At 46.5% G+C, this 23601-nt stretch overlaps 1 protein-coding gene across 3 annotated transcripts in view; it reads left to right on the forward strand.

Moving 5' to 3' along the window:
- The window catches only part of LOC143981582 (V-set domain-containing T-cell activation inhibitor 1-like), a 60970-nt gene extending 39124 nt beyond the window's left edge, over positions 1-21846 (forward strand). The window contains exons 4-8 of one of the 3 annotated variants that reach the window (XM_077479552.1): positions 105-197; positions 10522-10860; positions 14363-14641; positions 15698-15822; positions 21058-21846. In XM_077479552.1, the coding sequence (XP_077335678.1) occupies positions 105-197; positions 10522-10860; positions 14363-14641; positions 15698-15810 (824 nt within the window). In that variant the 3' untranslated portion in view covers positions 15811-15822; positions 21058-21846. Of the gene's footprint in view, positions 1-104; positions 198-10521; positions 10861-14362; positions 14642-15697; positions 15823-20529; positions 21021-21057 lie in introns of those variants that run through there. The other 2 variants (XM_077479551.1, XM_077479550.1) reach the window with 2 other exon arrangements.
- The last annotated feature ends 1755 nt before the right edge of the window (positions 21847-23601 follow it).

The following is a 23601-nucleotide window of genomic DNA, read 5'->3' on the forward strand; positions in this document are numbered from 1 at the left end:
AACAGCTGCTGTAGCGCTGGCGTTTTTTTTTTTTATTTCTTTTTTTTTTTAATATCCTGTGTGCACGAGCCCTTAATGAAATGTTTTGTCTTTTTACTCAACAGAAGAAAATGATTTCTCTCGCTCATCGAACGTCTCCGCCATGGATGCTGACACCAAGATACTGATAGGATTTTGGTTCAGTGGTCAAGTTGATGGTAAGATTGTTCTAAGTTCTGCTCCTTAGGGGTTCATACTGTATTTTTTTTTTTTTGTTGTTTGTTTATAAACTTTTTATTAGGTACAAAAAAAAATAAAAAAATGGTACAAAAAGTTGTGTACATATACCATGAATATCACCATATCACAAAAAATGAACCAATAGGGAATATTGTCATGCTGTATACAATACTTGAGAGAAATTCTTAGTAAAGGTTGATCAGCAGGTCGGCCATAATATCATTAAATGTTATCTTAACCACTTCAGCCCTCCGGACCATTTTGCTGGTCAAAGACCAGACCACTTTTTGCAATTCGGCACTGCGTCGCTTTAACTGACAATTGCGCGGACGTGCGACGTGGCTCTCAAACAAAATTGATTTTTTTTTTCCCCACAAATAGAGCTTTCTTTTGGTGGTATTTGATCACCCCTGCGGTTTTTAGTTTTTGCGTTATAAACAAAATAAGAGTGACAATTTTGAAAAAAAACGCATTATTTTTTACTTTTTGTTATAATAAACATCCCCCAAAAATATATAAAAAAAAATTTTTCCCTCAGTTTAGGCCGATACTTATTCTTCTACATATTTTTGTTAAAAAAAATCGCAATAAACGATTATTGATTGGTTTGCGCAAAAGTTATAGCGTTTACAAAATAGGGGATAGTTTTATGGCATTTTTATTAATATTTTATTTTTTACTAGTAATGGCGGCGATCAGCGATTTTTATTGTGACTGCGACATTATGGCGGACACATCGGACATTTTTGACACATTTTTGGGACCATTGTCATTTATACAGTAATCACTGCTATATAAATGCAGTGATTCCTGTGTAAATGACACTGGCAGTGAAGGGGTTAACCAGTGGGTGGCAGTGTAGGGGGTTAAGTGTTCCTAGGGGCGTGTTACTAACTGTGGGGGGGTTGGGCTTTTATTTAGTGAACACTGATCTCTGCTCCAATCACATGGAGCAGAGATCAGCGTCACTAGTTGCTAGGCAGAATGGAGAAATGTTGTTTACAACGGCACTTCTCCATTCGGCCGCTCCGTGAGACGATCGCGGGGATGCCCGCGGCGATCGAGTCCGCGGGTCCCGCAACCGGACTCACGGGGGTCCCGACCAGCGCGGGAGCGCGCTGCCGGCGGCGCGCTCCCGATGGCAGGGCGGCAAATTTAAAGGGACGTACATGTACGCCCATTTGCCTGCCCGTGCCATTCTGTCGACGTACATCGTCGTGCGCTGGTCGGCAAGTGGTTAATGAAAGCTATCACTGCCCAGAACTGAAGTGATTGGAGTGATTAAACCATGGGGGCTCCATTTTTTTTATCATATAAATGATATGTATTATGTACTGTGTGAAATATTTTTTTCCATAAGGATTATATTGTTAATTATAGTTTTCAAATGTATAATGTCGCGTACACATGACCGGACTTTCCGGCAGACTAGATCCGACGGGACCAGTCCGTCCGACAATCAGATCATGTGTGGGCTAGTCCGATCGTTTTTCAAAAAAGAATAAAAAAATCAGACGGACCTAGAAATAGAACATGTTTCAAATCTATCCGACGGACTCAATTTCCGATGGACTAAAAATCGGGAAAACTGTTCGTCTGTGTGCTGATCCGATGGACCAAATACGACGCAACGGGCAGCTATTGGCTACTGGCTTATTGAACCTCCTTGTTTAGTCCCGTCTTACGTCATCACATTCAAAATGAACAGACCTTCGCACTGACTTAGTCCATTCATGTGTGGCCAAGCCCGTTCATTTTGGAAAGTCCGTCGGAACTCCGCCGAAAGTCGGTCGGGAAGACCACCGGACCTAGTCTGCTGGAAAGTCCGGTCGTGCGTACGCGGCATGAGCTGATGTCCAGATCTGCTCTTGTAAGTGGAGTGTTCCTCGCTGTTCCCAGCAGAGCTTGCGTCCAGTGGTGGCTGTTGTTTGGCCGGCTGAAGAGGAGGTAGATGAAGGGGGGTAGGGCACCAGCGCCATTTTTCACCATCCTGCCACGTTCTTGTGACCTGAGAAGGTAGTGGGTAAGAGTGTTCTGACAGCCTCTACGACCTCTCCTCCTCCAATTAGGCATACATAGATGCTTGCGTGCGGGGGTGCCTACTATGATCGCCGATTGCGGTGATCAATGGCCCAGTATATGTGGCTGAAAGCCCGGTGAGGAGCAGCGCTCTCTTTAGAAGCGGCTCCGCCCCCCATACTGTATATCTTAACCACTTAAGCCCCGGACCATTTGGCTGGCCAAAGACCAGAGCGCTTTTTGCGATTCGGTGCTGCATCTCTTTAACTGACAATTGTGCGGTCGTGCGACGTGGCTCCCAAACAAAAATTGACGTCCTCCCCCCCCCCCACAAATAGAGCTTTCTTTTGGTGGTATTTGATCACCTCTGCGGTTTTTATTTTTTTACGCTATACACAAAAAAAAATTGAAAAAAAAACGCATTATTTTTTACTTTTTGTTATAATAAATATCCCCCTAAAATATATAAAAAACATTTTTTTTTCCTCAGTTTAGGCCGATACGTATTCTTCTACATATTTTTGGTAAAAAAAAAATCGCAATAAGCGATTATTGATTGGTTTGCGCAAAAGTTATAGGGTCTACAAAATAGGCAATAGATTTATAGCATTTTTATTATTAAAGAGGAGCGCCATCTGCAAAAAAAATCTTAAAAGTCAGCAGATACAAATACTGCAGCTGCTGAATTTTGATAAATGGCCACTTACCTGTCCCAGGGTCCAGCGATGTCGGCAGCAGATGACGAGCAATCGCTAGTCTCTCGGCTACCCCCATCCTCTGTCAGGGAATCAGGAAGTGAAGCGTTGCGGCTTCACTGCCCGGTTCCCTACTGCGCATGTGCGAGTCGCGCAGCGCAATGAGACTGGTCCCCGCTGTGTCCTGGGAACTGTGTTTCCAAGAACACAAAGGGGGGGGGGGCATCTGCGGCTAGCTGCAGCTAGCTATTCCCGGAAGTGGGTGCAGATACCTGGGATTATACAGGTATCTGCACCCCCCTCCCCCGAAAGGTGCCAATTGGGGCACCGGAGGGAGGAAGGGTTCCGAAGAGCGGACGTTCCACTTGAGGGTGGAACTCCACTTTAATTATTATTATTTTTTTTACTAGTAATGGCGGCGGACATCGATTTTTATCGCGACTGCGACATTATGGCGGACACATCGGACACTTTTGCCTTGATGTGACTGTCAGGGAAGGGTGTTAACCACTAGGTGGCGCTGTAGTGGTTAAGTGTGTCCTAGGGAGTGATTCTAACTGTGGGGCTGGGGGGGGAGGGGCTGTGTGTGACACAACACTGATCACTGCTCTCGATTACAGGGGCTATCACGCACCCGCCCGCAAGCCGCCTCTTAAAGGGCAACATACAGGCAATCTGCCTGTATGTGCCATTTTGCTGTAGTATATCTGCGTGAGATGGTCAGGAAGCGGTTAAGCATACCAAATGACTGCTGAATATCAAATAGAATATGACAAAGTAACAATAAGTATGAAAATAAAGTGGTACAAAGTCACAGTATACACCTGTACGCTTTCAGCCCCCTCACACCTGTATTCTCTCAGCCCCCCTCACACCTGTACGCTTTCAGCCCCCTCACACCTGTACGCTCTCAGCCCCCTCACACCTGTACGCTCTCAGCCCCCCCTCACACCTGTATTCTCTCAGCCCCCCTCACACCTGTATTCTCTCAGCCCCCCTCACACCTGTACACTCTCAGCCCCCTCACACCTGTATTCTCTCAGCCCCCCTCACACCTGTATTCTCTCAGCCCCCCTCACACCTGTATTCTCTCAGCCCCCCTCACACCTGTATTCTCTCAGCCCCCCTCACACCTGTACACTCTCAGCCCCCTCACACCTGTATTCTCTCAGCCCCCCTCACACCTGTATTCTCTCAGCCCCCCTCACACCTGTACACTCTCAGCCCTCTCACACCTGTATTCTCTCAGCCCCCCTCACACCTGTATTCTCTCAGCCCCCCTCACACCTGTATTCTCTCAGCCCCCTCACACCTGTACGCTCTCAGCCCCCCTCACACCTGTACGCTCTCAGCCCCCTCACACCTGTATTCTCTCAGCCCCCCTCACACCTGTACACTCTCAGCCCCCCTCACACTTGTATTCTCTCAGCCCCCTCACACCTGTATGCTCTCAGCCCCCCTCACACCTGTATTCTCTCAGCCCCCCTCACACCTGTATTCTCTCAGCCCCCCTCACACCTGTATTCTCTCAGCCCCCTCACACCTGTATTCTTTCAGCCCCCCTCACACCTGTACGCTTTCAGCCCCCCCTCACACCTGTACGCTTTCAGCCCCCCCTCACACCTATACACTTTCAGCCCCCCCTCACACCTGTACGCTCTCAGCCCCCCTCACACATGTGCGCTCTAAGCCCCCCCTCACACCTGTACGCTCTCAGGCCCCTCACACCTGTACGCTCTCAGCCCCCTCACAGATCCAGCAGAGGTAATGTTCTCTCCCAATGCTCTGTCGTTGGACCAGGGCAGATGGCCCCATTTATTCCTGCCTTCCTTTCATGTACCTGGCTGGAGGATGAAGTGACTAGAGGGCTTCCCTTGTGGCTGTGGTCCAAACACCCCTGGATATGCTGACAGGGCGTGCAACTCACAAAGTAGCATGGGTGCCGAGGATCCAGGTTGCTGATAGCTGTTTTTGGGGATAGTCAGCAAGGGATTTACCTAGAAGGTGCCTCCAGAGGAGTTTCTGGGTCATCCAGGGTCATCCAGCTCAAGGGGAGAGGAGCTTCCACCAACGTGACCAAAACAAATTGGCAAATGTGGCCGAAAGACATGCAAAGATTTTATATATATATATATATATATATATATATATATATATATATATATATATATATATATATATATATATATATATATATATATATATATATATATATATATATACATGGGGAACATGTGGAACTGGAGGTTGGCTTTACTTTACTGCGTTAGTCAGTGTTAAAGTTTACCATTTTAGAGCACTGGGCTTGGGCTGCCCCTAAGAGATAAGAACTACATAATGTTCAGCAAACAAGAAATTCAAAGGTTATTCATTATAAATTCTTTATTTATCCAAAAGCAATTTAGCAATTATGTAAGAGTTGTAAAACACTGAGCTCTGGCATTTACATGAAAATAGGCAAAACCCGTCAATCATAATGGAACTACATATTGTACGAAATCCTAATAAAATTTTCGTTTTACTGCAAAAGTGATCTTCCACATAAAAATCCCACCTTACACGTTTCGACCCTTATAATTGTGGTCTTCTTCAAGAGGGATATTTTATTCTGTGCAGAGAAAAAAAAAAAATATATATATATATCTTTTTCATTTAGTAATCATTTTTTATTTTACCATTGTATCTGGCTGCACGCAACAATGCATATTTAGCAGTCATGATGATGGAAGAGAGAAAGACATGTCCCGTAGTCGGAGTTTTCTTTAAAAATTAGTTTCTACAAAATCCGAGACCGCTCACGCGTTGTCTCCACTCTCCCCCCCGGCACAGACCCCACCCTCAAGGAACTTGCAAGAGAACACTCGCATGGACCTCCCAAAGGGACTGGGAGGGGAGCGAGCAAGCGCCTGTAGTATATCATAACGTGGGTTAAAAAAGTGTGGCGCTAAAAAAAATAAAACCTAATAAACCTACGAAGAAAGAGGGGCTATCTAATCTAAGATATCAAATCAATCTTGCACAATGGAAAGCATGACAGCATAAATAATAAATCACAGCATAAAAAGACCTCCTGCGATAATGTGTTTCGCAAACGTAGTCGTAACACTTGATGTATTAAAAAATAGTGCAAATCGTGATATTATATACAAGAGCTAAATCCCATATATTCTAACCAACATAAAACAAGGGGACCTAGAAATAATAGTGGTGGTGACTTATAGATAAGAAGCACACTATTCTACGCACAGAAAAAAGGACAGACCCATATACACCCATGGGTATTCCAAATGATACAAAACTTTAATTATTATGTATATAAAAAGGAAAATATAATAGCCCAAAAAGTATCAAAAGTACACAGTGATATAAAAGTGTACAGTGATGAAGAAATGATGCAATAACTGCAAGCAGTCTCCGGAGTAGATGTGCTCAATGGTGGTTATATACACGCAGGAGTGCCTTCACCTTCCAAGGGGGGGAGAGAAAAAGGTACTCTTACCATAAATAATGGGCCCACCTCAACGTATGGTGGTGGGTCTAACAGGCATAGAACCAGAAACGTGAAGTCAGGCTTTCAGGATGAGCCACGCGGTAACCTCTCCCACAGGTCCAAGAAGATCCAAGAGCGCCAATCTTTATGGAGACGGATGTAAGTCTCCAAGGGAAAAACAATAGCGGCTCCCCAGGAACCGTCTCCTCCAGATAGGGGGTGTTATAGAAAAAAAAAAACATATGAGAGAAAAAAAAGCCTCCACATGGTGTAAATCCGTTTTGAAGGTATTTATTTGTGATAAAACAGGATATCCAAGTAAAAAAAATAGAAGTATCAATAAAAAAGTTCAATTGAACGCCAAAAATCAGCGCAGTATGAGGTGGCTAGGGCCGGCGTCTTATCCATACGCGTTTCGTCTTAATAGACTTCAACTGGGTTAGTATATCATAACCCATCAAAAACAAACCAAATAAAGCACCGTCTCCAATATTCCTGATCCAACATATCTATATGTATGAACTCCGCTCTAATGTGTTGCAGCTCTCCATTAAGTCCACTGGGTGGCAGACACTGATCTGTAAACATAAAACAAGGGAGAGCGCCACGCCAGCCCTAGTGTAGTTCCGTTTATTAATACAAGTCATTAAAAAGATAACAGGTTGCACTTACAGATATCCAGTGTATTGAGACATATCCATAAATACCTCCTCTCCTGATCTACAGCAGTCCATAGGCTCACAGAAGCTGGTGGTGTTCATCAAGGGAACTAGTCACAAAGCCTGCCTACTTCCTAATGTTGGCCACCGCTCGCAGCACTCGCTCGGACCCACTGGCAAAGCGTGATGACACTCGAAGTTGGAGGAGGAGGATGCGCCGTGACGTGACTGACTCCTCCGGTCAGCTTCGTGCAGTTGCTAAGGCGGCAACATGTTTCGGAGGCACGGCCTCCTTCTTCAGGTACTGCACCACTTGCCCAGGGCACTAAAACGGAATTACACTAGGGCTGCCGTGCGCTCTCCCTTGTTTTATGTTTATAGTATATCATAACGACCTTACTATTTTTGCAATGAGTTAAAAAAAAGGGGGGGGGGGTATATTTCAGCTGTTAAGAGAGTTGCCACATTGGACAGGCACTAATCAAATATTTAAATCATTTAATATTATATTTATTATAAAAGGTTTAATTTGTGAAGAGCACGTGCTATGCGTTTTTTCTAAAGTTAAGGTTGCCTAAACTGCAGTTTGGTTTGGGTACAATTGTCTAAATTGGGCCTTGGCATCAGTCTGACTGGACTGTGAGATGTTCAGCCTGGCCACAGAGGGCACTGTCTTCTTTGGCAGGCATGGAACTATGGTCTGGTCAGGTGCTTAAGTTACTCTCTCTCGGAGCCCGCCCAGTGGGAGTGGCACTCTCGCTCTGCCTTCTGGGAGAGAGTATTTAAGATGCGAAGGTCACGTGGTTCAGGGTTCCAGTCCAGAAGGATGTACTGACTTCATGGTCCTGGTCCTCCTGACCAGCCCCCAGGAAGGCTATGGCCTGGGGTGCGGATCCACCCGACTTTGATGCCTCTGGGCTGGCTAGCCCGAGGCAAGGAAACTAAAGCAGAATTCTGAGGTGGATGGGTGTCGTCTCCGGTTCGGGACAGACCCAGTGTACTTCAAGCATTCCAGGGGGTGACTCTTTAGAAGAACACCACGTACGGGTTGGTTTTCTTAGCAAGAGCCTGGAAGGGCTGAAGTAACAGAGAGAATCCGGTCTTGTGGATATCACCAAGCAGGCTGAAAGATCCAGGTATCCTACAAGTGTTCTACAGCTTAGTTTCCCTACGTGTTCTACAACAACGTCTGTGGCAGAGACTTGTTCCTGAGTAAAGCACCTTGTTGGCTGCTAGGCCTTGTGAGAGAGGGACTGTCCAACCTGAGTGATCATCCAGGTGTGAATGGCTATTCTCTGGATGCCGTCAAAGTAAGCAAGTTCTTTAACGTTTTTTAGACTTTGACACTAATGCCCCGTACACACGAGCGGACTTTTCGACATCCAAACTCAGACGGACTGAGTCCGTCAGACTATCCGATCGTGTGTGGGCTGCAACGGACTTTAGCTTCGCTAAAGTCTGACGGACTTTAGAAATGAAGCATGCTTCAAATTTTCCCGACGGAACTCCGCCGGACCCGGTCCCCTTCGAAAAATTCGCTCGTGTGTGTGCTACTCCGACGGACTAAAACCGACGCTAGGGCAGCTATTGGCTACTGTCTATGAACTTCCTACGTCGAATCCAGTCGTACGTCATCACGTTCGACTCCGTCGGAGTTTGGTGTGATGGTGTGTGGTCAAGTCCGTTCAGTCGAAAAGTCCGCCAGAACTCCGTCGGAACTCCGGCGGAACTCCTTTGGAGGTCTGTCAGACTTAATCCCTCTCGTGTGTACGGGGCATAAGAGTACCTGAACTTCCTTTCCAACCCTCTGGTCCCAAGTTGAAAGACTGTTCAATGGTTTGAGTTTTTACAAACAAAATCCATGCAAGTGGATCTATTGTCAGTCTCCAGTTACTGGGCCATCTACCACGGGACATCCCCTAGACGTGCAAGAAGTAGAAGCGGAAGGTAACGGTAAGCCCGAAAATAACCAGCAGCTCCTTCGGGGGTTAGTGCTACATGTGTGTTCATGTTCCTTAACAACAGAGGAGAGCCCCATGAAATGTCATTATATATTCATATATAAGAGTAGTAATAGATGCAATCAAAAATTATATTGAACGTAGGTATAGTGAAAAAACAACAATAATGTGAAATGTTTAGAAAAAAAAATTAATGACATTATATAAATGTTTGGTGGTGTGCAGCACTAGCCAGGGCTGTCTTTAAGGCAGGGCAAAAGGGGCATTGTTGTGGGGCCCAAAGCAGCTGCCTCACACTTGCCAAATATCCTGGTTTAAATTCCGTTGTCCCTTGAGGTTTTCATCCTGTGCTGTGTCCCGATATCTCAGCGTGAAGTGCTGCTACTAATGCTGCCCAGCTCTGCCCTATTGTGGTGTACAGAGGATTTACATGTAAATTACCAGAATTCATATGTAAATAGCCTTGGCATTTATATGTAAATATCGTCGGCCAGCAGCATTGATATGTATCTCATGCCCCCCTGAGGTCATATCCACAGTAATCTCTAGCAACCAATCAACAAGCAGAAATCATGTGCTGTAACCTCTAGCAACTAATCAGGGAGCCGTAATGTGTGCTGTACCTTTGGCGACCAGTCAGTGAACGGTAATGATACACTGTAACCTCTGGCAACCAGTCCGTGAGCGATAATGATACACTGTAACCTCTGGCAACCAGTCCGTGAGCGATAATGATACACTGTAACCTCTGGCAACCAGTCAGTGGGCGATAATGATACGCTGTAACCTCTGGCAACCAGTCAGTGGGCGATAATGATACACTGTAACCTCTGGCAACCAGTCAGTGGGCAATAATGATACGCTGTAACCTCTGGCAACCAGTCAGTGGGCGATAATGATACACTGTAACCTCTGGCAACCAGTCAGTGAGCGATAATGATACACTGTAACCTCTGGCAACCAGTCAGTGAGTGATAATGATACAGTGTAACCTCTGGCAACCAGTCAGTGAGCGATAATGATACACTGTAACCTCTGGCAACCAGTCAGTGGGCGATAATGATACGCTGTAACCTCTGGCAACCAGTCAGTGGGCGATAATGATACACTGTAACCTCTGGCAACCAGTCAGTGAGCGATAATGATACACTGTAACCTCTGGCAACCAGTCAGTGGGCGATAATGATACACTGTAACCTCTGGAAACCAATTGCAATAGCTGCCTGATCTGATTTTGTAAACTGAATTTGAGTCTAGTTGCTATTTATTGTCTGTCTCAGAGCAGGTGGAGAGCGAAACTGCATGGGGGAGGGGGGCCCCAAGAATTTTTTTGCCCAGGGTCCAATAAATAATAAAGACGGCCCTGGCACTAGCAGCTCACTTATATGTGTTTTTTTCTATTCTAGAGATAAGAACTACTATGAGAAGGATGAGAAGGATGTGGTAAATGTGGGTAATATTTGTATTTTGTCTTATAGAAGATATGGTTGCTGTGTCGGTAAACTCCTCCCTGTATGGCACTGCCCAGCTACCCTGCTCATTCCCCTTTATACATGGGTCAGAGGAGTTGGTATTGGTTTGGAAGAAGGAAGAAGAGAATAACAAACCGTACATCTACTCATTCCTGAAGGGATTGGAGCATCACTTAGAACAGGATTCTCGTTATAAAGGACGTACAGAACGGTCCACGGAATTGTCGCAAGGAGACCTGAGCCTGACGCTCCGAGGAGTCACGTTCGCTGATGAGGGGACTTATTACTGCCAGGCTGCTAATACTTTGAACAAAGGCGGAAAGAAAGTAGATTTATCGATAAGAGGTAGGTTGTTATTTCCTGTGACAAAATGTACGATTTTTCAGGCCCCCATCCTATGTCGTCTTGTTGGAGTTGAGGAATCGCCTAACGCAATTCCGTTTTCAGGAAAATCGAATATGTATCATAGAATATATGAATCACATCTAGAAGACAAGACAAGAATCTGGAATAAAGTTTGTTAAAATCCAATTAATGTAAATGGTTCACCTGGAGTACAGGGACGTGGCGCAGTTTTTACTCTAATGCACACAACCAGGGGCGGACTGACCATTGGGCCACTCGGGCATTGCCCGAGGGGTCCGTGCCACTAGGGGGCCCCATCAGGGTTGCCAGCCTCAGTAAAACCAGGGAAAGTATGTAAAAATCTGTGTTTTTTTTTACATCTGTCTCTGAAATGTCCCTTACCGACATCCTTTTGGTCTAAAAATCCAGAGATTATAGCTGCCCCGCCTCTCCAGTACCTTCTCAGCCAATAGAAACATGTCTGTGTATACTGTGTGTATGTGTTTGTTTCTACTGTTTGGCCCCATAATGTCGGATTGCCCGGGGGCCCCATAATCTCCTATTGCCCGGGGGCCCCCATGAGTTGTCAGTCCGCCCCTGCACACAACCGGGCTTTCCAGCAGACTAGGTCCGACGGTCTTCCCGACCGACTTTCGGCGGAGGTCCGACGGGCTTTTTCCGAACGGACTTGGCCACACACAAACGGACTAATGCCTTGTACATTCCGACAGAAAAGGTCCGATCGGATTATATTGTCGGGGAAAATCCGATCGTGTGTAGGCTTTTTCCTTTCGGTAATTCCGACAGAAAAAAATTTGAGAGCAGGATCTCAAATTTTTCCGACAACAAGATCCGATCTGACTTTTTCCGATCGTTTGTAGAGAATTCCGATCGGAAAAAGTGCCACGCATGCTCAGATCTAAGTACGAGAGCAAAGCTATTGGCTACTAGCCGGAACGTAGTCCCGTCGTAACGAACGAACGTCATCGCGTTCCGAACGATCGGATTTTCCGACAAACTTTGTCTGACCGTGTGTATGCAACACCAGTTTCGGACAAAATCCGTCGGAAAAAATCAGGCGGATTTTGTGGTCGGAATTTTCGACCCGTGTGTACGGGGCATTAGTCCGTTCGAAAAGTCCGCTCGTTTTGAACGTGATGACATAAGATAGCCAGTGGCCAATAGCTTCCCTTGCGTCGTATTTGGTCTGTTGGACCAGCACACAGACGAACGGTTTTCCCGATTTTTAGTCCGTCGGAATTGAGTCCATCGTAAAGATTTGAAACATATTCTATTTTAAGGTCCCATCGGACCTAGTCTGCCTGAAAGTCCGGTCGTGTGTACGCGGCATAAAGCTACATATGACGCCCCATTAAATTCCCCCCGCACCCAGCTAACCCCTCCACCAGCAAAAATCCCACCTCGCCCAGGTCATCTTCCTACTGGCAACCAACTTCCCACCACCAAACATTCCCCCCTCCCCAGAAAATCCCTCCTAAAACCCCCTATCAGCAATGCCCCCCCCCCTCCATTGAAACACTTGCCAGACACCATATGCAACAAAGCCCCACCGGGGTTCTCCGAAGCTTCTCTTTAGCTCATGTAAGCCCTTGTACACACGGTCGGAGAATCCATCGGAATGTGTCCTATCGGACCGTGTTGTCGGATAATCCGACTGTGTGTGGTATGCATCGAACTGATTCCGTCGGAATATCCGTCTGAGCCAATTTTCCAACTTGTTGGAAATATTTTCCGATCAACTGGTTCGATCGGACATACTCCGATCATGTGTAGAGAATTTTGATCGGACCAAGTGCCACGCATGCTCAGATCAAATTCCTACATCAAAGCTATTGGCTACTAGCCTGAACGTAGTCCCATCGTAACGAAATTACGTCATCACGTTCTGAATGATCGGATTTTTCGACAACTTAGTCCGACCGTGTGTATGCAACAGTTTCGGACAAAATCCGACGGACAGAATCCGACGTTACAAAATCCGACGGACAGAATCCGGCGGACAAAATCCGACGGATTTGGTTGTCAAAATCTCCAACCGTGTGTACAAGGGCTAAGACTTAAGCCCCATACACACTTTAGTCCGGCGGACAATTTTGAAGCAAGTCTTATTTCTAAAGCCACGTACACACGTAGCGGTATGTCCGACGTACTTAGTCTGGCGGACTTCCCGCAAGACTGTCCGTCGGACTTTCCGAACGGGCTACTTGCCCACACACGGCACTTTTTGAGCGGACTAATACGGCGTACTAAGTCCGCCATACTATCCGCCCTACTTTTGAAATGAACGGACTCGCCCACACACGCGGAGGAAAGTCCGCTCATTTCAAGCGCGTCTCCAGGTAGGCGGGGCCCGCGAAGGAGACGTCGCTGGCCCCGCCGCCTGGTATGGACTTAAAGGGGAACCCCAACGCCGAAAAAAATTGGCGTGGGGGTCCCCCCAAGTCCACAACAGACCCTTGTCCGAGCACGCTACCTGGCCAACCAGGAAAGGGGGGCGAGTGAGTGCCCCCCCTCCTGAGCCGTACCAGGCCGCGTGCCCTCAACATGGGGGGTGCCTTGGGGAAGGGGGGGCCGTGCGGCCCCCCCACCCCAAAGCACCTTGTCCCCATGTTGATGAGGACAAGGGCCTCTTCCCGACAACCCTGGCCGTTGGTTGTCGGGGTCTGCGGGCCCCCCTTTCCTGGCCGGCCGGGTAGCGTGCTCGGACAAGGGTCTGTTGTGGACTTGGGGGGGAACCCCCTCGCCGATATTTTTCAGCGTTGGGGTTCCCCTTTAAGTCCATACCAGGCGGCGGGCCAGCGACGTCTCCTTCGCGGGCCCCGCCTACCTGGAGACCCGCTCGAAATGAGCGGACTTTTCTCCAGGCGGGAAAAGTCCGCTCATTTCAAAAGTACGGCGGACTGGCACACACACGGCCGGATTGTTCGCCGAAATGCGAGTCCGGCGGGAAGATTGGAGTGCAACAGTCCGCTTTACTTTCGGGTCAAAAAAGTATGCCGGAGGCTACACACGGGGGGATTGTTTGGCGGACTTGAGTTTGCCGGACTTTTCCACCGGATTGTTTGATCGTGTGTACGCAGCATATGTCCGTCAGACTTTTGGGAAGAAAAAGTCTGCTGGAGCCCCGCACACGATCGAATTGTCCGGCAAACTCTGGTCCGCCGGACTAAGTCCGCTGGATAGTCCGATCGTGTGTACGCGGCATAACACTGATCATTTTTTTTAGTTTTTAGTTATTTTTTTGCTGTCTGGCAAGGTTTTTCTTTTTGGAAGACAGTATCAACACGAGGAAGCACTGTTTTGTCTTGGGAAATGATGATAAAAAATTATACATCTGTAACTTGTTATCTTAAGTAATGACTGGTTAAAATGAACGATGAAAGGATGAAAGGCTACCCTTCAATCCCTCCATAAGCCTCTGTCCCGGTTGGGTCTGCCACAGTAAATGTTTGTATGATCCTGTAATTTGTTTTGCTGTCAGGGTTAAATGTGCACAGCCAGGTCGGCACTCTGTCTGATGTCGATGGGAAGAAGCGTCTGACGTGTATCACCATCGGGATGTTCCGGAACCCATGGATCAGGTGGTACGATGGGAAAAACACAACCCTGACCAAGTATGAAACCCATCATATTACTGATAAGGCCAATGGGATGAAGAAGGTGGAATCTGTGCTCAGATATGATGATAAAATAAATGAGACTTACTTCTGTCAAGTCGGAGAGGGGACACTACACACAACCACCCTTATTGTGAGATCAGGTATTCTCATTACCTAAAGGAAAAGTTTAATCTGCTTGAATTTTACCTTCTGTGGTTCTTCCCTCATTAACCAGTTTCCAATGGCTGTACAAATATAGGCGGCCTATTGGCAGGTGGGCTTTAACGCCTATAGGCCACATATATCCATTCAATGGCGTACATACAGGGGTCATAATTGCGCCCCGGCCCATGCTCCAGAGGGCCCATCTTGCCCCCCTGTACACCTGGATGGAAGGGGCGATGGCATGTAAAGGAACCAATCCCTCAATGCAGCCACTGAACGCCCGCTTCTCCCCCTCTCCCTCCCTCCCCCATTCCGCATATGCCCAACTACTTAACTTTAAAAGCCATTTGAAATATTCACAATATGAGAAGGACCTACAGTAAACATCTAGAACATTATAATCATGATATGTTGACTACTAAGGAGAAAAAGTTCCTTAGAGACAAAATTGCTTTTTTAAGACAATAAAGCATATAGTTGGAATCATATACAGTATCTCACAAAAGACCTAAACCCTATTGATCATCTGTGGGTCATCTTCAAACGGAAGGTGGAGGAGCGCAAGGTCTCCAACATCCACCAGCTCTGTGATGTCATCATGGAGGAGGGGAAGAGGACTCCAGTGACGACCTGTGAAGCTCTGGTGACCTCCATGCCCAAGAGGGTTAAGGCAGTGCTGGGAAATAATGGTGGCCACACAAAATATTGACACTTTGGGCCCAATTTGGAGATTTTCCCTTCCCTGTACTCACTGTTGTTGCCAGCGGTTTAGACATTAATGGCTGTGTGTTGAGTTATTTTGAGGGGACAGCAAATTTACACCGTTATACAAGCTGTACACTCACTACTTTACATTGTAGACAAGTGTCATTTCTTCAGTGTTGTCACATGAAAAGATAGAAGAAAAGATTTACAAAAATGTGAGGGGTGTACTCACTTTTGTGAGATACTGTAGATCCTAGGACTAGATCCAATTATAGTACAAGACCAAATAATAAGGAACAAGGTTCATCTGATGTTTCATCCATGTCTTCTTTTTACATTTTTTCTAGAGGGACATCCAGATTCAGGAAACCACGCAAACCCAAAAGGAAGTCACCTGGTGGTGGGACTCACCAAAACTCTATTTCTAGCAATCCTGATAGGAATCCTCACACGGTCTTAGGTAACACTCAAGGTGGTTTGGGCTCTCCTTCTTTCACTTCTACCACCTTTTCTGCTAAAAAAATACTTCGGCCAACTTCCTCAAACACAATGCACACCTCACGGACACACATACATCCACGGTACTTTCATGCCTGGATTCCCTTGGATTGGATACTGAACAAACTTCAGATCCTACACCAACAATTAACCCCTTGTCAAACTCTTTATCTGATGCTCACCTTAACATAGTTGACTTATCAACACACACTTTAAAGAGGAAATAAACCCTGATGAGATTACTTCCTCTTTCATTCCCTGCAAAGGTAAAGCATAATGGACTACTATGCATCGCATCGCATAGTAGCCCATTATGTGTCACTTACCTGACACAGGAGCCAGCGATGTCACTGCTGTCCCTTGTAGTCCGGCGCATCCATCTTTTCGGTGGGGTCTCGCAGCTCCGCCGCTGTCATTCGGCGGAGCCGCGATGATGTCACTCCCGCGCATGCACACGGGAGCCGACACGCGCGGCAGCTCCATTGTTGGAAATGCCGCGCTCAGTGCGCCTGCGCCGTAGACAGCGGTGCCTGTCTTCGGGCAAATATCTTCTAAACCTTATAGGTTTAGGAGATATTTCTTGGACCTACAGGTAAGCCTTAATCTAGGCTTACCTGTAGGTCAAAGTGGTTTGTAAGGGTTTACAACCACTTTAACACCCATGGAAACACAGGTTCTCTAGCACGTGGTCTAAGTTTCTGTCCCAGCAATGATCTCGGCAAATTCAAGGTCATAAAGGATCTTCAATTATTTGCTAGGAAACTAATCCTTAAAAAAAAATTTATTCAAAAGAGGGACTCGCCAATCCCCATTTTGAACTTCAAGAATTACAAGCCATAGATTTGCTCATTGCCTTGTTAGAAGAAAATGATCCTCCCGATCGGATTGATCATATTGCTCTGGAGCACTTGCTCCAGCGTCTTGACCAACCCGAACAGGTTACTCATCCAACAAGGTTACGTAATAAGAAAAAATCTAATATATATTGCCAGAATTAAATACCAACTCAAATGTTCTGGTGTTTATTAAACTAACACGCAATGAAATAAAAAAACTCAAAGTCAACCATAGGGATGAGCTTCGAGTTCGAGTCAAACTCATGTTCGACTCGAACATTGCCTGTTCGCCTGTTCAGCGAACAGTGAACAATTTGGGCTGTTCGCGGCAAATTCGAAAAGCCGGAACACCCTATACAAGTCTATGGGAGAAATCTAAAGTGCTAATTTTAAAGGCTAATATGCAAGTTACTGTCCTAAAAAGTGTTTGGGGACCCGGGTCCTGCCCCAGGGGACATGGATCAATGCAAAAAAAAAGTTTTAAAAACGGCAGTTTTTTCGGGAGCAGTGATTTTAATAATGATTAAAGTGAAACAATAAAAGTGTAATATTCCTTTAAATTTCGTAGCTGGGGGGTATCTATAGTATGCCTGTAAAGGGGCACATGTTTCTGGTGCTTAGAACTGTCCCTGCACAAAGTGTCATTTCGCAAGGAAAAAAAGTCTTTTAAAATCACTTTCCATTGTTGGCTCCCGTAATACAGAGAACACTCAATGAGTGTTCTCTGTATTAGCCGACAATTCATTCATTCATTGATAAAAAAAAATTAATAAAATAAAAAATAAAAAGCGTGGGGGTTCCCCCTAAATTCAATTACCAGGCCCTTCAGGTCTGGTATGGATATTAAGGGGAACCCCGCATCAAATGAAAAAAAAATTGACGTGGGGGTCCCCCTAAAAATCCATAGCAGACCCTTTATCCAAGCATGCAACCTGGCAGGCCGCAGGAAAAGAGGGGGGGACAAGAGAGCCCCCCTGAACCGTACCAGGCCACATGCCCTCAACATTGGGAGGATGCTTTGGGGGTCTGTGACCCCTCAAAGCACCATGTCCCCATGTTGATGTGGACAAGGGCCTCATCCCCACAACCCTGGCCGGTGGTTGTGGGGGTCTGCGGGCGGGGGGCTTATCAGAATCTGGAAGCCCCTTTTAACAAGGGGACCCCCAGATCCCAGCCCCCCGTTTGAAATGGTAAGGGGGTACAAAAGTACCCCCACCATTTCACAAAGAAAGTGGAAAAATGGTTAAATAAGACAAACACACTTTTGAAAAATTCCTTTATTAAAAATAAAAAAAATAAAAAAAAGATTCCAGCGGTGCTAATCCACTCTTGCTATCCAGCGACGGATGATCATCTCTCCGGGGTCCAGCGATGGCTGATCTGATTTTCAGTCCAGCGCTGTCCATACATGCATCCGTCTTCTGTCTCCATTGTGGAGACACTGCGGGGATCCCAGCGCTGACATTTCTTATATTAGGAGGGCGGGGCCACCAGTCACCTGACCCCCGCCCCCTCTGACGCTTTTTTTTTGCATTGATCCATGTCCCCTGGGGCAGGACCCGGGTCCCCAAACACTTTTTAGGACAGTAACTTGCATATTAGCCTTTACAATTAGCACTTTAGATTGTGAACATTCGAGTCCCATAGACTTTAATAGGGTTCTAAAGTTCACACGAAGTTTAGGTCTGTTCGCAGGTTCTGGTGCGAACCGAACCGGGGGGGGGGGGGGGGGGGGGGTTCGGCTCATCCTTAGTCAACCACAATGGTCACAGTAATCTCTCCAAAGATGAACGCAATGCCCTTAAATCTCTGTCATCCAACTCCATGATCACAGTGAAACCCTCCGACAAGGGGGGGTAACATCGTTATCATGGATAATCAAAAATATATTGACATGTGCAATAAAATCCTCAACAATAAACAATGGTACTGTCGTATTACAACTGCCAAAATTACAAATTCCCAAAAGGAATTTTATGAATTGGTTGACAGTGTCTTTGCAAACAAGGTGATTTTCAAGACTGATAGGGAATTCATACATACAGACTTCCCATGCACACTCGCCTTTTATTCATTATTTCATTGAAAATACATAAAAGCATACAACATCCATCGGGCAGACCCATAATCTCAGGGAACGGTTCACTTACTGAGAGTTTAATCAGATTTGTTGACGGATACCTCTATCTGCATGAGTTGAACCCGCCAAGCTATGTACGCGACACAATACATTTGTTGCAAAACATTGATAGACTTTATGTTCTCCCCCCCACAGCATCATTAGTTGCCGTTGATGTAGAGGCACTATAGCACTCCATCACCCATGACTGAGGCCTAGCCCATATTCAACACAACATCTCCCAGACAAGTTCCTTTGATCGCGCATTGAATCGATTTGTCATTGATGCACTTGACTTTATACTGCAACACAATTACTTTGCATTTAATGGTTCCCATTACCTCCAGATTCTGGGACGTAGTGATGGGGACCTGTTGTGCCCTATTTTACGCCAATCTGTACCTGGGGGAGTGGGTACGTATGATCAATTTATCAGAGGACCTCGTTCCCTTGATGAAGTGTGTGTTACTCTGGTATAGATATATTGACAACATTTTTATGGCGTGGGATGGTCCCACAGATGCACTTCAGTCCTTTCTCCAGTCCATCAGTGACAACTGTTTCAATTTGCATTTCACTATGGCTCATGATTTAGATTCCATCACTTTTTTGGACGTTCAGATCCATAAAGAAGATGACGGCCTATTAGCCAGCAGTCTTTTTCAGAAACCGACGGCAGGAAACTCTATTCTTGCCAGTAGCTTCCACCCTCAACCCCTGGCCACCTCGATACCCTACAGTCAGTATCTGAGGATTAGACGCAACTGTACAGAGAGTCCCGGAGCTAGCAGATGTAGGGGGTGGGCGCAGGGACGGCATGACATGTGCTGGACTGCACAGTCGCTGTCTTTAGGGAAGATTAGGGCCACTAGCCCCACCATCCAAGTGGACATAGAGTAGGAATAAAAAAGGGCCGAGTGCAGCGAGCGCGAGCCCGAAGCGTGGCGAGCGAAGCTCACCCTCGAGGGGCCGTCTAATTTTCACAACCCTATGTCCGCTTGGATGGTGGGGCTACCACCTCCACTCACGGCACAGGCGCCGTTCAGCTTCGGAGATTTATGATGGCAGGACACTATCTGCCAGAACACCGGGTGCCTCTCCCTCCTTTGTACACCCACACCAATTAGATGCCCCATCTCCCGACACGCCTCTTCCTGTGTCGTTCCTCCCCCTCCACATTCACACTATTTAAACAGCGGCAGGTTGATCTATACATCCCTGCTGGCTGTTTGAAGCAAGCTTCCCCATAGCTTTGGACATCCACAATGAAAGGTAATCACTATGTTATCTACTCGCATTGTTTCATGCTGGGATTTATTAGAGGTTTCTTTCTGTCCACTCCAGTTGGATCAAGCATTACCTTATCAAGCATTCTTGCATTTTGATTCTATAATTTATTTCTACAGCTGTCTTGTGTGTATTTGCATGGATGTGTACACTTCTGTGCACGTCTATATGCATGCACACAGGGACCATGTGTACAGTGGATGCTCACTCATTATTATCATTCACTGCCCCATTAATTACATCTTAATACCTGCGCATGCAAATGCGACTCCCACATTTCCACCTAATTGGACACCGCTTTGGGTGTAATCCTACCCATTCCTTTCAAGTAAGCGGATATACACTATCCCAATTCTTTCCCTCCTCCCATCCTTCACCTCCAACCCCAGGAGTCCATCTTGCCATATATCAATGCTTGCATTGCTTTTATCATTTGTAGATAAGCCGTACCAACATGAAGATTTTGGCCTCTGGATCCCATGTTTTGGAAAGTATTCCATCTATTTCTGTGTGCCTATTTGTTGAGGTGGGTTTTGGGGCATAGCTAGTCGAATGACTATACTTTGTTATGCTCAGTGATCGGGCTCTCCCCACATATATAGTTATACTAACATACCCATTGTTAGATCCTTATTCTCCTGACTCCTTTTTGGTGTGGGTCCTTTGGTGGGTCGGGTTTTCCTCCTCCCCCCCCTCCCCCCATTTTGGTCGTTAGTGGGGTGACCGCCCCTTACCTCCAACCCTTCTGGACAGTCCAGGGTCAGCAGAGCCATATCTCCTTGCTTTTAATTCTTGATGTGACATAGCAAGATACCTGCTTGTACACGGTCAGTAGATACTGGCTTCATTCAATGAAATGATTGCTTGCCTATATATTTACTTATGTATAATCATATGCACATGTACATTTTTGGTTATTATTATTTTTTCACTTATTGCTTCTTTTTTTTTGCTTTGTAAATTATAGATGTCATAGATATTTCTACCACTTTCCCTGATGAAGAGGACCTTGAAACGCGTTGGGTGTCCCTCTGTTCATTAGTACAAGAGTGATTCTAAACAGTGGTTGTGATTATTATGATGCACATGTTGCATATACTTTATATACGTGCTAATTGTTTAACATATGTAAAAAGAAGAAATAAGAGTGGTGCGCTTATTCAATAACATGCCATGGATTAATATACTTAAAGAATGAACATGGTAAGTATCCAAGCCATACATAGTTATTGAGGTTGAATAAAGACACCAGTCCAACCTGAGTGAGTGTTGCGGCATGTCTAAAATTGTCCCTGCCCAATGTCATTCAGATACTCCTCTATTATATATTTAAAGCGGGAGTCCCCCATTTTTTTTTTAAAGTCAGCAGCTACAAATACTGCAGCTGCTGACTTTTAAAATAAGGACACTTACCTGTCCAGCGTGCCCGCGATGTCGGCACCCGAAGCCGATCTCTCGATCGGCTCTCGGGTGCTGCCGCCGCCATCTTGGGTATGGGAATCAAGAAGTGGCGCCTTTGCGGCTTCACTTCCCGGTTCCCTACTGCGCATGCGTGAGTCACGCTGCGCAATAAGGATGGTCCCCGCTGTCTCTGTGATCCGTGTGTTTCCCAGCAGACAGCGGGGGACCCGCAGGAAGTGGCGTAAATATCCGCAGATTCTGCGGATATCTATGCCGGAAGTGGGTGCAGATACCTGTACTATACAGGTATCTACACCCCCTTCCCCCCGTGAAGGGTGCCAATTGTGCCGCTGGAGGGGGGGCACAATTGGCAACTCATATCCATATACTAGGGCCAATTTTGGACAATCAACCAGCATGTCTTTGGAGTGGGGGAGGAAACCGGAGTACCTAGAGAAAAAACACGCAGGCACAAACTCCAATCGGGTAGTGTACTGGTTGGGATTGGAACCAGCGACCCTTTTTACTGCTACCCACTACACCACTGTGCCACCCGAAGGTCAAGCAAGGCTCATCAGATACGTAATCCTGCTGATGGATCTGTAAAGGCATCCAAGTCCCAAGCGAAGATGAAGAACTACGTCCAGATCTTGGTATCAAAACGTCATTTTACAGAAGTGCGGCGAGGGGGCGAGTGTGTCACTCACTCTCATTGTTTTTTTTTTTTTTTACTGAGGTTTTTATTCTTACTTGATGTAAGCAGCTTCTTTTACTTTAATAAATTTACTTTTTATTTGCAATATTGCACTATGGCTGTTCTTTTGTTACCTTTGAGCGCCATTTATAAAAGAAGAGCCATTTCTTGGAGCGAGCCGTTCCCTCTACATATGGAGTTTCCCAAGATGTTTTGATACCATAATCTGGACGTAGTTCTTGGTCTTCGCTTGGGACTTGGATGTCTTTAGAGATCCATCAGCAGGATTCCGTATCTGACTATCTGATGGGCCTTGTTTGACCTTTTGGGTCATTTTTGGAGTCGAGCGGCTAATTCATAAATATAACAGTCGATGTTTGGATTGATGGATTGATGTTGTCTGTTTTTTTTTTCTTCTATCGAGTTACCCCTATGAGATTTTTACCTTTTATATGAAATAATTCCTACCATTGGGCTTTAGTTGGACTTTTATTCACATTTATCTATTTGTATGTTTTCGATACTTATCATGTTCATTCTTTAAGTACATTAATTCATGTCACGCAGGGGCGTAACTATAGGGGGTGCAGCAGTCGCGACCGCAACCAGGCCCTGTGATGCAGGGGGCCCATCTACATATGGCCGGCAGCCGCATAGGCAGCTAGGGGTACCAGTGCACCATGCACACTGGTGGCTGGAGGTGGAGGGTGACTAGCAGAGCTCCATGCTCGACTATCGCACTGGCTGCTCTTTAGTTGTGCATTCCCTGCATGACCTGTGTCCTCGGCCGGCTCCTCAGAGTACCCCTCTTCTGCTCCATGCATTGCCTCTCAGTCCGATGTCTGTTCTCCCCAGCCAGAGTCCCCCCCCCCCCGAGTCCGGCCCACACTGCACTGCATACTTCTCCCGGGTAAACAAACTTTAAGCACACAGATGCAGTGCAGCCCTATGAGAGCCCCCCGGAGGACACTGCAGGCTTGTCTGCCAGCCCCCCTCCTCCCCCGTCATACACAGATGATGAAAGGTCTTTCTGGGAGATATGCTGATCGCCCGTCCAGCACACTGGATGGAGCCCAGGCCAACATGGATGAGTGCGCGGTCTACAGCTTGGTCATGGTGAGTGAGAGGACCCCATCCCCCACACACCATTACATACCCTCTCCATCTCCCCCTGGGGACAGGGACCCCTTCTCATGTGGGGACAGGGACCCCTTCTCACGTGGGGACAGGGACCCCCACCTCCCCTGGGGACAGGGACCCCTTCTCACCTGGGGGCAGTAACTTCATCTGCCCTGGAGAAAAGGACCTCATCTCTTCTGGGGACGGGGACCCCATCCTGCCTAGGGACAGTCGCCCAATGGGGCACCTAAAAATTAAAAAAAAATAATAAAAAAAACTACTGATACCAGTGGTGGA

The sequence above is a fragment of the Lithobates pipiens genome, unplaced genomic scaffold (genome assembly GCF_037356315.1).
Source record: "Lithobates pipiens isolate NorthernLeopardFrog02 unplaced genomic scaffold, aLitPip1_a1.2 Scaffold_16, whole genome shotgun sequence".
Taxonomy (NCBI): domain Eukaryota; kingdom Metazoa; phylum Chordata; class Amphibia; order Anura; family Ranidae; genus Lithobates; species Lithobates pipiens.